Source organism: Lagopus leucura, unplaced genomic scaffold, assembly GCF_019238085.1.
Source record: "Lagopus leucura isolate 7727_CA_CO unplaced genomic scaffold, USGS_WTPT01 Super-Scaffold_100034, whole genome shotgun sequence".
In the NCBI taxonomy this organism is placed as follows: Eukaryota; Metazoa; Chordata; class Aves; order Galliformes; family Phasianidae; genus Lagopus; species Lagopus leucura.
The window spans coordinates 4,456,582-4,471,974 of record NW_024962283.1 but is presented as its reverse complement, the minus strand read 5'-3'; the positions used below and the strand labels follow the sequence as shown (position 1 = coordinate 4,471,974).

The 15,393-nt window shown below is 48.8% G+C and overlaps 1 protein-coding gene across 2 annotated transcripts in view; it reads left to right on the top strand.

The window, feature by feature from the left end:
- The window catches only part of ZBTB16 (zinc finger and BTB domain containing 16), a 72,066-nt gene that overhangs the window by 36,938 nt on the left and 19,735 nt on the right, over window positions 1–15,393 (top strand). For both annotated transcript variants that reach the window (XM_042882337.1, XM_042882336.1), the window contains exon 4: window positions 8,961–9,047. In XM_042882337.1, the coding sequence (XP_042738271.1) occupies window positions 8,961–9,047 (87 nt within the window). The remainder of the gene's footprint in view (window positions 1–8,960; window positions 9,048–15,393) is intronic.

Below are 15,393 nucleotides of genomic sequence, written 5' to 3'. Positions count from 1 at the left end.
CGCGCTGTGACACGGGGATTATTTGGCACTCTTATCTCAGCAGCTTTCAGGTGCATGATAAATACTCTGCCAAATGTTTACATTTCAATATAGGCTTACTCTTAATGAAGTGCAAAGTGTTGGTGCATGCGTGGCGTGGCTGCATTATCACTGCCTGCTCCTAACTGGGATGTGTTTGCAAAAACTTTAAAGATTGCATTAAGAGGAGGACAGAAAAAAACTCATTGCCAGGGAGGGGTGGGGGGATTTGGGGATTTACTCCTTCCCTGCTGCTTGCTTTGCCTTTGCTTCTGGTCTGAAATCTCTGCTGTGATGGAGATGGATGCTGTAACTACCCAGACTGCAAATGGGGACAAATGTGGGCAAGGCCATGTGTGAGGCTACTGCAACGCACGGGCAGTGCTGTGCCCTCCTGCAGCACCTGCACTGCCCGGGGGCTACGGGGGGATGGAGGAGCAGCGCCGGGAGCTGCGAGGTGCTGGGAGCAGGATGCGGCCCCGACCCTGCTGCGATCCCATGGGTCCCACGGGGGACACCTGAGGGTGCTGATCCTGCCAAGCTCTGGCACTGCAGCCTCATTGCCCGCTGCACGTCTCTGATGAACATCAACTCCTTCCTCGCTGGTTATCTCCCGCTGAAGATGTTTGATCGGAGATGGAGGCGATAGCCCCTCGCCGCGCTCCTCCCTCCGTGCCCAGCATTGTTCGGTGGAAGGGAGCAGGAAGGGAAGCGCTGGAGGCTCAGCGGGGATTTTTCCCGGCCCCCCCCTCCCCGCCTGGCCGCCGTCCCGCGTTCGGTCCCCGAGTGATGTCAGCGGCCTGCCGGCAGGTCTGGATGTTCTGCCAGCATTCCTGCGTTTATGATCATCCGCAGATGTGCATCCAAGAACACACTGTACCCACAGCAGAAATTAATGCAGGCTTGACTGCCGGCCAACCCGCACACACAGGAGAGAGGAAGAAAGAAAACAAAAACTGTTTAATGCTGTTTATAAATTATACACTGGCTGATGAAAAATACATTTCTCCCCCCTCCCCTTCCCAACCCCCCAGTCCTTTCTGCCTCGGGAGTCTGATCTGAGACCAGAAGAATATGGTTTGCTTTTTAGCTCCTGTTCTGGCTCCGTTCCTAGACCCGGCTGCTGATTCAGAGCCAGCTTATTTTTTCCCCCCTTACCTGATGAAATATATTTATTTTTCACCCGTCACCGCTTCTCCTCTCTCCCCGCTTTTTGGCTGCTCTTTGTTATTTAAGGTGTTCTGCGCCGCATTATGCGGAGCGCGATGCCAGGACCCATTACAGCATAGTGCTCTCTGTAGCAAATAAATCTTACGCACATCTGTCTACATTAATACCTCTAAATATATGTGATCATCGCGGCGCAGCCCGTCGCCTTCCAGGTTCCTCGTCGTGCATGCTAGATGGGAAAGTTATGGAAGTTCAATGCAGGGCACCGTGCCGGAGCCCCCGGGGGGGTCGGGCTGGGACCTCTCCCCATGGCTGGGAGCCATCCCCTGCCCCATCGCCGCGGCGCCCGGCCCTCCCCGCGTCGCTCGCAATCCATTTACATGGCTTTTGTGTTTTTTAATACTGCTAATGTTTATCATTTGCCCAACAGGCTTGACAGATTTTGTTTCCTGTAGAGCATCGCGGCTTTAAAGCCCCCTTGTTGCTAAGTAGCAGCCTCCCTGTACTGTAATGGGCTGATTTCGTATTCCGTTCAGCACTGTATCTTATTTTTGTATGCAAGACAAAGTGTTTTGATGGAGGACGATTGCAGAAGTGTCTGGAGGCTGTTTGGAGTTTTATGGGCTGTATAGTACACTGTGTGCTTTCTGAACAGAACACAGGCTGTTGAATTTTGGATTGGATTTGTCATTTTTTCCCCTCTGAGAGGAGGCTGTCAGATAGAACATTACTTTAAGGGTGGAGGAAAAGTGGAAATTATGTAATAACCTTTTTTATTGTTGCTAAGCTGAAATTATTGTTATTTTTTTTTTAACCTGAAAATATCCCCTTCTCCCCATTAATTCTCCCTGTGTCCCCGAGCAGCGCTCCAATCAGCAGATGAAATTGGCATGGTGATGCTGGTGGATGCTCTCCCCACCTTTGGTGCATCCACCCCATCCCCTTATTTTTGGGTGGTGTGTGAGGGAGGTGCTGCCGGGTGTCTTCCCATGTCAGGTGATGTGGCACAGCAGTGGGCAAAGTCCCCAGCAAGGGACAGCCTTCACCCCGTCCCCCTGCCCGGCGTGGTGCAACCACTGCCACCCGGCCAAGCCAACAGCATGGGTGCCAAAATGAGCCCAAACCCCAGAAGCCAGCTCCGGTTCATCCCCTGCTGGCAGGCTTCCCCTTGAGCATCACTCCTGCCCTGCTCTTTGGGATGCAGACCCACTGCCCTGCAGCTTGAAGGCAGCTGCAGAGGAAGGGTTGCATTGAGCATCCCGTTAGGGCACCACTTGGATGCCTTTGGTTGCTCTTTGCTGACAAGCTGGAAGGAACACGTGAGAAATGCTTGGGTTTACACCTTCCTCCTCTGCTACCTGGCGCTGCTGTCTGCCATTTCCCCATGAAGCTGCCAGTGTAGAATGCCCTGATAGCACTGAGGATGAGCTCATCCTTTGGGGCTGAGGTTCACGCTCGGTTCAGAAGCCTTTACCTTCTATAAAACCCACATCTTCCATTTTTTAATATTATTTTTATATTCAATTATCGCATTTTTATGGCAGTTTAGAGAAAAGGATGAAAAGAAAACCCTTTCACGTCTCTCTAAATCCAAACCTGGTTTGCAGCTTGATATTTTCGGACCTTCTTAGATTTCTTTTATGGAAAGTACTGGAGATTTTACTGTCTATTCCACTTGGGTGAAATAGGGGAAAGGGAAATAATAATAATAATAATAATAATAACAATAATAATAATAATAAAAAGCAGCTTTATGTGAGCAAAAGAAGAAAACAAGAGAATGGGGTAGAGAACAGGCTAAATTTAAAATTGTAATTGGCTGACTTCCACAGGCTTGCGGGTGTTTTAATGACTCATAATAACTTCATTTAAAACCAGCTGAGCAGAAAATAGATTGGAGAGGAGCCTCAGGCCATTATGGATTTGTTTTTTTTTGACAAGCTCTGTTTTCGGCAGCCAGGAAGGCACTCACAGAGGGCTCGGCTGTTTTCTCTCTCTTAGAGTTGGTGGTCTGCCCAAGAGAGATTGTATAGAAACCAGGGCTCGGATTTTTTTCTTTCTTTCTTTATTTTTTTTTTACTGATTAAAAATAGATGCCTTGAGGTATTATTTTAGCATCACTGTGGGTTGTTTTTTTTTTTTTTTTCCTTTGCACTTTTGATGTGGTAAATGGAACATAAATAAAATTGTTTTTGAAATTACTGAATTAATTAGGGTAGTAAAGCGACGACAGTGCATAAATTTACTTGGCACTTTTTTTAATCCATATTTTTCCCTCTCTCCACCTTCTTGCCGATTACAGCGTTTTAATAATATATAATCCCAAATTTTTATTAATCCCTTGTGCTTGAGGGCGGGGACTGGAGTCAGTGCTGTATCACAGGGCTGTCACTTCGGCGTTGCAGTTATGCAGGGTCTGGGTGTTCTGCTGGCATGGAGCCCTGCCTCAGGACCCTCCTTGAGATGCAGCACGGGCAAATACTGCTTTTCCTGTTTTCTGCCTCAAAATAGCAGCGATATGTTTGTGTGGGTTGAGCCTTTTGTGCCCATCCTTTGGCTGCGTTGTGCTTTTTGAGTGAGGCTGTTGGAAGGCTGGGCAGAGCATAGGGCTATAAGCAGACATCCCGTGATGGCCCTGGTCCTGCTGGCTGCTCCCTGCCATGGCTGGGGCCCTGGGTGGCAACCAGTCAATGTCAGAGGTTGGAGCTGCATGGTCTTTGAAGTCCCTTCCAACCATCTGTGGTTCTGTGCTCCTTAAGGTCCCTTCCAACCCAAATCATTCTTCAATTCTATGGCTCTATGGTCTTTAAGGGCCCCTCCAATCCAACCTATTCTAAGTTCTATGGTTCTGTGCTCTTTAAGGTTCCTTCCAATCCATTCTAAATTCTACGTTTCCATGATCTTTAAGGTCTCTTCCAACCCAACCCATTCTAAATTCTATGGTTCCATGATCTTTAAGGTCCCTTCCAACCCAACCCATCCTAAATTCTATGGTTCCATGATCTTTAAGGTCCCTTCCAACCCAACCCATTCTAAATTCTGTGGTTCCATGATCTTTAAGGTCCCTTCTAAACCATCTTATGATTCTATGATTCTTTTTCCTTCTGTTTTTTCAAGGCACATGAGTTACCATTGATATTTTTAAGTACCTCTTCTCCTTATTGCCTCAGCCTCCTTTCAGCTTTCTCCTGGCCATCAGCCCCATAAAAGTTTATCACAGTCAGGGATGGTTAAATGGGCGCGGGAAAACAGTGGTTTAGTAAATTGTAAAATTAGTTGGGAAGGTTAATGAGGCATGGCTCATCTGCTGTCGGAGGAGAGCAGGTTTGCAGGTTTGTGGAGGTAGCAAAGCACCTTGCAAAGGTGTCCCCACTGCCACCTCTGTGACCCTCACAGACAGGATCTGTCTGTCCCCATCTATTCATTTTTATCCTAACTCTGGAAAGACCACCACTGCACTTGTTGTAACGCAACACCTCAATTACAGGAGGTGCAGGAGGTGAAAATCAAAGCTTTGGAGCAGCCCAGCAGCTTCAGACCTGCTGCCTGTGCTGCAATTACGGTCTTGGGAACACCAAAGGCAAGCGGACGAGTGTCATTTTTAACCAGTTAGAACATTTTACTACTTCCTAACATCACAAGCGTTAAACCTAGAGAGCCTACTCCTTGTCCTCAATAAAGTAATTAAGCTGAATGGGCGTTGGGAAGTATTATTAAGGCCGATAGGGACTAAAAATAGGAAAGCTCTGTTTTCAGATCCACAGAGCCTTTTCCTTACAGGTTGGAGCCATTTCAGGGTACCCCCATGCCAGGATGAGCTGTTGAGATGCAGGATGCTTTGCAGGAGGTGTGGTCTGGCATTAAAGCTTGTAGGTTGCTGTATTCCATGGGAAAAGTTGATCAATTGTTTCCACGTTTCACAGAGTAGATGCCTGGGGGAGTCTGAAAGAAGCTGCTGTTTCTTTTAGGTGGGTTAAAATAGTGGGATGGTGTCTGTGGGTCCAGGTGTGCAGTGACTGGGTGCAGCTTGGGCACAGTGGGTTGGGTGCCAGTGGGCTCGGCATGGCCAAAGGGATGCCACTTGATCCTAGTGCTGGAGCAGCTGTGCAGCCTGGGACTTTTGGGGGAAAAAGATGTGGAAAAGGGATCGAATGGCAGCGCTGCATCTATGGCTGCCCAGTAGGTAGCAACTGGGGGTGAAACTCTGAGCTGGGAGCCCCAGGCACCGCATCCATCCCGCTCGGGGGCGATGTTCAAGCTGGCCATTTCTGGGATCTAATTTCCGAGAAGCCGAGCGCATCGCTCACGCCATGTCATTAAAACAAGCATCATTCATCCCCATGTCACGGCACGAGCAGCCTTAGCCCCGCAGGGAGGAAAAACCTGTCCAGCGAGGAAGAAAAGGGCCAAAAAGCACAAAAAGCACGTGCTGACCCCATCCCGCTGCGTGCCGGGCGCTGAGCGAGCCGCTTCTCGGCGTGTTTTTGCCAGCCTGCTGCCGCGAGGACCTTTATTAGGCAGGAGCTATAAATTTGCTCGTACAGATATAAATGTTCGGTGGAGGCTTGTGTGCCAATTACAAGGCATGCTCCAAAACACAGCTGATACTTGGCAGCACGTTAAGTCCCATCCCCTTGGGAAGATCATCTGAAGATATCTATGTATTGTAGGCAATAGAAGCCGCTCGCTAAAAATACCCTCCCAAAACTTCTGTTTACATTTTACTGGGCTAATAGTTTTTACGGGTGTTATTTAAAAGAAGAAAAGAGTAAAGAAAAAAAAAAAGAGGGGAGAACAAAAAAAAAAAAAAGCCCTGACACAGCCTCTTGATGTACTGCTTTCAAATATGTCATGCTCCCTCTAATAAACATCTAACTGTTTTTTTCTAAGCCCTGTTATAATAAGCTCAGATGTTGGATGACATTTTTCCTGGTGACTCACATAGTAAAATTAACCTTGAACTATTTACATATTCAATCGCCGTACTCTCTCCTCCCCCCTCTCCTCCGAGTGTGTGTACATTGCAGGAATTCTGGCTCCAGATCAGTTTTTGTTTTGTTGATTAAAAAAAAATTCCCTGCCTGGAGTACACATCTACTTGAGTGAAAGAACACACAGTCCTGGCCTTTGGAAATTGGCAGGCAGCGTGCTGTTCCCTGACTGATAAGAGGTACTGTAAATAAAACTGTACAGCATAGCCTGTTGTAAAATGCCCCGTGTCTGTACTCATTGTTCTGACAGCTTATGCTTTTTTTGGGTATGCTGTTTTGGTACACTCTGTACTTCCTTATGTAACCCAGCGTGCATATCTCATCAGAACATTCACCCTGTTTATTTTAAAATCTCAAGGAATTTTGCTGTCCCCCTGCCCTCCCCGCCCCCCGGTCAGCTGCTGGCGGGCGCCTCGTGCTTTGCTTTTCTCTGAGCTGCTCAGCAGTCCCTGTGCCTTCCTGCATCCCCCCTCCTGCACCCTGCACTCATGCCCACCTTCCCCTCTGCATAGGATGGCACTGTGTTGAAGCTGGGGGCCGTGTTGGAGCTGAGGACTGCGTCGATGCTGGGGGCTGCAGCTCCGTGCTGTCCCCACCGTGGCCCTGCTGCGGTGGCGGTGATGCTCACGGGGTCCTGGCCCCACATGGTTCATCTGCTCAACACGGGGCCAACTTGTTGCTCCATCAGGTTGATGTAACCTCGTGGATTGCGCTTCGCAGCAGTGGGTCTCGGAGAGCTCAAAGTGGAGATGGAGAGGCATCGCCTTGGCAACTGCCTGCTGTACATTAGCCGTGCTGGAGACTGATGGGGAGGGGAGGGCGGCGCTGCCCTATTGATCAGGGTCCCATGGGTGCCCAAGGAGGCTGCCCCAGTCCTGTACTCCCAGTGCCTGTCCCTGCAGCTGGTCTGGGAGCTGCCCCTCTGCACTTCATCAAGATGCTCACCATGCTCTGTGCCTGCTTTGGCTCAGCAGGATGGTTTGGGTGCTGAGTGCCCATCATTTACCATTCGCTGGATGAGGTTTTGTTGTCCCCATGTGGACAGTGCCCCATGCCCCCTGTTCAGCCCTGGGTATGGCATGCAGTGTGTGCTTCTGGGGAGAAATGAAATTACGAAGAAAAAAAAAACAACCACCCAACCCAACACAGAAACCGTGGCATGGCCCTGCTGGCCTTTTGGGTCACTGCTCCAGGAACAAAACATCCCGAGCAAGCTCCTGAACAGCAGTGACCTCTCTAATTATGCCGGTAATAGAGCCCAGCTCGTTATTAAAGCCGTCCTTGGGCAAAGGGAGGGGGCAGCTGGCATGGGGCTGTGTCCCCACATCCCTGTGTCCCCCAGCACATGGGAGCAGGGCTGCAGCCGTGCCGTGATGTCACCAAAATGCACTTTCCTATTTATTTTTTTGCAAGCAGCCATGTGGTTTATGCACACTTGAGTTGTTTTGAATGCAAACTTGACATCATAGGGAAGGCAGCAGAGAACAACATATGCACAGTAAACAGGCAGACTGTCTTATTGATTAACAGATGAGACCTCTATTATCGATCAAAGCTTGGCGAGAAAATTTATCACTTTTAATTTCGCTGCTGCCAAATATTTCTGCCTGTGAGCCAGCCATTACTAAGACAATTTAAAGGCAAAGGAATTCTTGTGGTAATGGATTTGGTGGTACCTCCGTCTCTCCTTTTGTTCCGTTGCACTGTGCATCCCGGGGTTGGTTCCTGAGCGTGGATGCGGGCGTGGGGAGCAGCTCTGTGTGCCCCTGTCCTCTGAGCTGCCTGTCCGCGCTCTGCTCCACGGATGGGTCCCTACAGCAGCAGAATCGAGCTTCACGATCTCACAGCCTCGTTCACAGCTTTGTCCTGGCAGCGTATGCACTGGAGATAGTGTGCATTGTTAATCTGGTTTTATCTGGAAGTGACTTATCTGCTGTTAGACATCCTGTTTTTTTTCCTTGTTCTCACCGGCACCTCTGACCCGCCGCACGCGGCACATGTTGATAGTGATTTTCTAAGAATTCCCCCAAACACCACATCTCTCTCACAGGCAAAGGAGTATCTGTGCTTCTCACTGAATGGTGTTGTTTCTGCCGCGTTGCTTATCAGATGGTTCTGCCTTCGCTTTCCTCCCATCCTCTGATACTGGTGACGACGCTACAATAGGAAGGGGCAGGAAACCAATTAAAGTTAGATCAGTTGCCACTCTAATGAAACCCATTGATGTTTAATGATTTTTTGAAAACAAATATTTAATTTCTTCTTGGCAAGCAACACCTCGCAGTGAAAGAACTGTGCAATGTCAGTGATACATCTGTGCACTGTGCTGTGATGTGGAACACACGGAGCAATGGGACGGAGGAGGGCGGCTGCTTCTTGCTGCTGTTTGTGGACTATAAAATACACATCCCTCTATCCAATAAATTCTGCTTTTTATGAAGTGAATGGCTTTAAAAATGCATGCGTTCCTAGAGGAGTCCTCTTCATATCACTTTCATGTTGTTTGCTTGCGTTGGTTCCGTGAGAACCTTTCTCTCCAGGGATGGATACATTCTCCTGTCAGATCCTGGTTAGGAGCTTTGATTTTGGATGCTTGCTGTTGAGTTGCTCCATCCAAGCCCTGTCCCCATACATGGCTTCAGTGCCGGGGATGCCTGTCTGTGCCCACCCCATCCCTTCTGCAGTGCTCTTTGCCACTGTGATTTCCCACCTTGCTGTGTGCTGTAGCTCTCTGCTGTGGTGCTCTCTGAATAATGCTCCTTTTCCCCTTTGTCTTTCCAGCGGGTGCCAAAGCATTTGTCTGTGATCAGTGCGGTGCACAATTCTCAAAAGAAGATGCCCTGGAGACACACAGGCAGACACACACTGGTATGTTGACTTTTCCTTTTTTTTTTTTGCCCAACTCCTCCAAACAAACAGCACAGAAGGAAGCGCTGTGCCTGCTGCCTCTGCCCCAAGCAGCTGTGCTTTCTAGGAGATCCCTCTCCCAGCTCTGTTACTTCTCCCCCAATGAGCCCTTATGTCCAATGGAGGGTTCCTGTGTCCCACCACCCTGCTTGATCTTGTCCAAGCTAAGCAGTGACCCTTGCTGCCGTTCCCTTCAGGGATGCTCAGAGTTAGGCTGACTTTCTGCAGTCGTGCAGTGATGCAGTTGCTGGGGAGTGCAGTGCCTTGCTGTCGGTGTGGTTGTGGTGCTGGTTTCACCCCAGTGGGGTTTGTTTGTTTCTTGGGGAACTAAACTTTTGCTGGGGGAATGGTTTTAAGATGGTTTTAAAATGGTTTAAACTTTTGCTAGCGGGACAGGGGGAGGGGGAATTGTTTTAAGCTGAGACAAAAGAGGTTTAGGTTGGATATTAGGAGGAAGTTTTTCACTCAGGGGGTGGTGATGCACTGGAACAGGTTGCCCAAGGAGGTTGTGCATGCCCCATCCTTGGAGGCATTCAAGGCCAGGCTGGATGTGGCTCTGGGCAGCCTGGGCTGCTGGTTGGTGACCCTGCACACAGCAGGGGGTTGGAACTGGATGAGCGTTGTGCTCCTTTTCAACCCAAACCATTCTTTGGTTCTGTGATTGATATGATTCTAAGTGCCTGTTTATCAAACACCATTTAGACCTAAGTTAGATATTTAAGCTTCCTTTAGAAGTTTTGGCAAACCACAAGATTCACCCTTTGCGAATCCTGGCTTCTGAGCTGCCCAAGTCCATTTCAGTCTTGAAATTAGTTCCATTAAGGTAAATCAGCCTGCATTTTGTTGACCTCTTGGGAATATTTTTGTATTTGTGTTACAGTTTGTGACTCTCAAAAGGGAAACATCCCCAGGTGGGTTCCTGGGAGATACTGGTGGAAGGAGCAGCACAGCTGTCTGTGGTTCAGCTCAGAGTGTTGTTGTGCTGCTGGATGGCCACCCTTGCTCTGTGCACCAAGCACTGGCCATGATGCAAACTGACCAGTATCCATAGGATATTGGCTTTAAGAAAAGTGGGAGAGGTGCTGGGAACATGGAACCAGCCCTGCCCTTGCCCCATACCCAGGAGCAGAGGTTTGGAAGTATGGAAGTGTTGCTGTTGGCAGGAGTTGCTAAAGGAGTTGCAATTTCCTTCCAGATAATTGGTTTGTTGCTCCCTTGATGTTGTAAACACGGCTCTAAAATTCAGGTGTAACTCTCATCAAAATTTTACTGAATGTGACCGGTGCGATGGCACTTGGCCACCATTTCAGATTTTAAGAGAAGCTTTCCGAGAGATAAATAACATTGTCAAGACTGTTCTGATGATCGGGAGCCTAAGAGTGATGCATTATAAATCATCTGAGAATCTCAGCCTACAGTGATCATTCTCTTCCTGCTTTCAAGCATCTCTACAAATAATTGCACTGCACTGGGGCTCTCTGTGAGTTTCGCCTTGCAGCCATGAGATCTGTGCGTTGCTTCTAACGGGATGCTAAGATGCTGGGTGGGATGAGAGCAGGAATGCAGCCCCGGGGGGCCTTGGGGTTCCTTTCTTGGCACAGGAGCAGAACCCCATCTGTTATCCCAACATCACACAGTGTTCAGGCAAATAAAGTGCCATCAGTGCACCGTGAGTCCCTCCTGCAAACCACTGCGTGATACGGCAGGCTGATAAAGAAGGCAACTTGAGTTGCAGCATTGTTTTAGCTTCCGTGCTTTGTAAGGGTGAGATAGCCTGAGCTCCTCTTCCAGTGCAGCGTAGACACGAGGCAGTGATTCACTGAAGCACTGTTGCTTTTATAGCTTAGCTCTAAAGTATGCATGTAGGAAACCATTGTGCAGCAAATACAGCGTAATATGACTGCTCCCTCTGTGAGGAAAACGTTGCTCCTTTCCAAAGAGCTATCAACAGTTGGCTTTTGCCACGTTTCTGTTATTGTGCTTTCCAGCTCTTCGGGTTGGATACGGTTGGCTGTGGATAAGCACGAGGAGCTCCTTCTGCCCCATACAGGGTGACAGATGCACGCTGTAAACACTGCCCTTCCAACCCACAGTGGGTTTGTTAAGGGGCACGGAGGAGTTCACATCAGGCAGTCCGAAGTGGAGTCTTTGAGCAACTCCTGAAATCAGAATTGCAGAGAAGAGCCCGCTCCCCTCTGTGCTGTACTAAGGGCAGTTTAAATTAGAGCAAGCTAGTCTTTCAATGCTGAAAAAACTGATAGATGCCATTAATGGCTGCATTTATACTCAAAGGTTGAAATTCGATGTGTGGACGCTATGTTGGCATGCAGAACATGACTGGTTATATGCCAGAGGTTTTAATGACCGATCAGTAATATAAATTGCTGCGTCACTGAGCAGGAATAGGCTCAGCACGTCATTTGATCTGGAAACTTTGCTTGCCAAGCAGCAGGTAATAAATTTTAAAGTGATTGCCCTCTGTATTCAAAGTCATGCTACTTGAGGCTGAACTTTACAAACCATAATCTTTTTAGCAACTGTATACGCTGTAGGTTAGGGAGGGCAGAAAAGCTTACAGGAGCCAGCCAGCACATCGAGGGGTTGGTTTTGGTGCATGCCCCATGTGGGGCTGGTGAAGCAGGCTCTGTAGCATGGGTTTGGTAGTGCCTATGTGCGGTGTCACGTGGCACCTCCAAACATCACGCTCCCAGGGCTCTGCAACCCCTGCAGGCAATGGCTTGGTCTGAAGCCATCCTGAAAACCACGCAGAGCAGTGTGGAGATGGGCTGTCGCTGGTGACCTTGACAATTCTGCATGAGTCAGTGTTGGCCTGATGGGAAACCTTGGGGCTGGACCATGGCGGCCTGTGTGTGTGCCAAGGCTCAAAGGGTGACATGAAAACTTAGCCCAGCAGAACACGATGACCCAGGTTAAACAGGTTTATCATCACCTCTGTGAGCTGTAAACACACACGTCTCAGTTACACATCAGAAATGGGCTCTATGGTCAGAGGAGCCCGCACTCACTGAAATTAATAGCTTCCTGTTGTTGGGCAGCACTCAAATAGCGCTGCCTGTGGCAGAAGAAACATTCCTCCAATACAGTTGCTATAATTAGCTCTCTTTCTAAATAATGACATCTCCCAGAAAAGGTTTTGGAGCATCATCCTCTCGTCCTTAGCAGCAGGTTGTTTGGCCAACTCGGTGGAAGACCTTCAGACTTTGCCAAAAGAAAAAAAAAAATGCCCTTTTTTGGTAGACGTTGGGGTGGATGGCTTCAGGGGTGGTTCAGACGTTTCTCAGGGAGAGGCTGAATAAATAAGGACTCCTTTGGCACAGACGTACCAAACAGACCTGTTTTGTTCGGAAATGCAGCTCTTATTGCAGGGTGCAGCTCCAGTTTGCAAACAGCCAACTGACGGTTGTTGGTTTTGTGGATCATCCAAAGCTTGGGAAGTTTTCTGAAATGGATGAGTAAGGACTCTTGGTTTTTTTTTTTCCACATGGGGAGATGTTTCTCAGGTGAACAGCTTGGATGTGGAACCCCATTTTTCTGTTGTTCTCACTGCCCCTTCCAAAAGACAGTGCACTAGGAGGAGCTGGACTTGGCAATCCTTATGCAACCCTTCCAACTTGGGATACTCTATGATTCCAATTTGATGTAAATTTTCTGCCCGGTTGCTGCTGTAAAACAGTCTCCATCTCTCATGGTGGAAAAATTAAGCCCTTCTTTCAGCTGCAATGTAAAAGGTATTAAGAGACAAAGTCACTCCTGCTTGTAAACACAGGGATGGCCGCACTGCCTGTGGCCCGGCCGGCTCTGGGCTGAGAGGTTCTTTCTGGGTGTTCACTTTCCTTGGCCTCCATCCTACAGCAATAGGAAAAGCAGCAACTGTTCTGGCTCATCTTCATAGCAGCGTAAGTCCAGCGCCATGCCGGAGGGAGAGTGTGGAAAATTACTTACTGTGCTCTTCTAATGTAGAGGAAAAACCAAATGTATCAGGAGAAAACCAATCACCACCAAGCAGTGCATCCACAAATGGGGCTCCGGTAGCTCATTGCTGGCGTTGGCGGTAATGGGGTTGGGGTTGGCTGGTGTGCCACGCACTTTTAGAAGGTATCAGAGGTGATTTGTCTAGTATTTCCTGAAAGCAAGAGGCTTCATCCCGTCTCTCCTCCTCCTCTCTACCATCACTCCCTTCTCCCACCCACAGCAGACATTTCCGCTGCAATGACTGGGGTACAAACAGCAGAAAGGAGTTAATAAAACCAATGTGTAACTGAAAATTGAAAAGCTATAAATCTCCCTTTATTTTTTTTTCTTTTCCTGGGATGTTGGTAGCATTTTGATTTAATAGTTGGACAAACACAAGGGTCTATTTTATTCAGAGTTTACAGGCCTCAGGGCTGTTATTCCTCCAAATTTAATAGCATTGAAATTGCAGGGTTTGTGATAATTTGCCTATCACTTTCTGCTCTCCCATTGATGTTTATTGTCAGCGGGATGGAATCTCAATCCGATTCACTTAGATAACATGTCTGTTAAACATTTAGATAATTGTGCCATCATTAACTTGTCACATTATTTTAGAGATTCAAAACAGTAACGTGGTAAGCAGAGGTACAAAGGGAAAAAAATCCAGCATGCAAGAGCAGAGTATGGGGTGAAGAGGAGCTGGGAGGGGACAGCACTGCCCTGGGATGCTCCCACCAGAGGGATGCTCCTGTCCCAGGGAACTGGGAGGAGGCAGAAATGGGGAGTTCAGCCCCCAGACCCACCAGCAGCTCCACTCCTCTCCCCAACCCAACGTGTGCAGCATCTCTCAGCGTGCTTGCGACTTTCTATTACTGTTTCACAGTACTCTGGAGGGTTTTAACAGAGCTGCTTGATTGGGCTTATGGGGAAAATGCCATCAGATAGCATTTTTCTCCATAGATAGAGATAACGTACGGTAGTATTAAGTATGTTTACATGTAATTATCCTTCCTGTACTCGGTTGTGTGAACCCAAGTAGAAGAATAGAGGATGCAGGAGGCGTGGATGTGGGTGCAGGTGGGTGAGTGACCTCAGTGAGCTCCGTGCTCTGGGCATTCTGCAGCACCACAGAGATCAGTAGGAGTGCATTGGGGAGCTCCTGTTGGACCATGCAGGGTCGGTGCAGGAGGAGGGCTGCATTACCAGCCCCTTCCCCATGTCCTCTGTTCCCAGCCAGAGCTGTTGAGATTGGGGCTGTCCCATTTCTTTGTTTCATTACTGGTGTTGCGCTGGCTACTAGCAAACAAACAAAACAGTTACACTTAAAATCATGCTGCAGGCTTTGGTGGATGATGCCTGGCTGAGCGAAGCTTTGACATATCTACCCTGTAATAGCTCCAATTTCAGATGCAAGTACAGGCAAGGGAACAATCAGCATTTTGGTTTTTCATTAGGAAGTGAAAACGTTCCTGCGTGCTGGAGTCTGCAGAGCACTGGGCTGCTTCCTTCCTTCAGCATGGGGTGCAGGGGATGGAACATGGTGCTGCGATAGGGCTGTGGGGCGAGTGAGCTGCAAGCAAAGGGGACGTGGGCAGGAGCCATTGAGAACAGGGACAGGAACCTTTGGGAACATGGTTAGGAGCTTTTGGGAACAGGGACAGGAACCTTTGGGAATGTGCGTAGGAGCTTTTGGGAATAGGGATAGGAGTCTTTGGGAATAGGGACAGGAGCCATTGGGAACATGGTTAGGAGCCATTGGGAACAGGGACAGGAGCTTTTGGGAACAGGGACAGGAGCCTTTGGGAATGTAGATAGGGGCCTTTGAGAAAATGGACTTTGGGAGCCTTTGGGAGCACGGATGGGAGCCTGCATGAGAGCCAGGCTGTTAAGGAGAGGAGAGGAGAGGAGAGGAGAGGAGAGGAGAGGAGAGGAGAGGAGAGGAGAGGAGAGGAGAGGAGAGGAGAGGAGAGGAGAGGAGAGGAGAGGAGAGGAGAGGAGAGGAGAGGGAAGGCGTTACCACTTGTCATAATTGAGCTCTCTGACCACACGTAGGTCTTTACAGGTGGAAAACCATCCCCACTGCCCAGGAGGTGATATCCCCCAGCCTGCTGCTAGAGGCTGAGCATTGCCTCCCTGCACCCCAGCTGCGATCCCAATAACGAGTGAGACAAGAGAGGGTGGAGGAGAGGCCGAGCGGCGAAGTTGGAGAGTGCACAAATTGTGGATTTTTCCACAGTGTAACAAAGTTTTGCTCCTCATGTGCCAGCAAAGAATGTTTCAGGCGTCGCTGCCAAGTCTTGCGATATTTTGGCAGCTCTTGGAGTGCTTCACG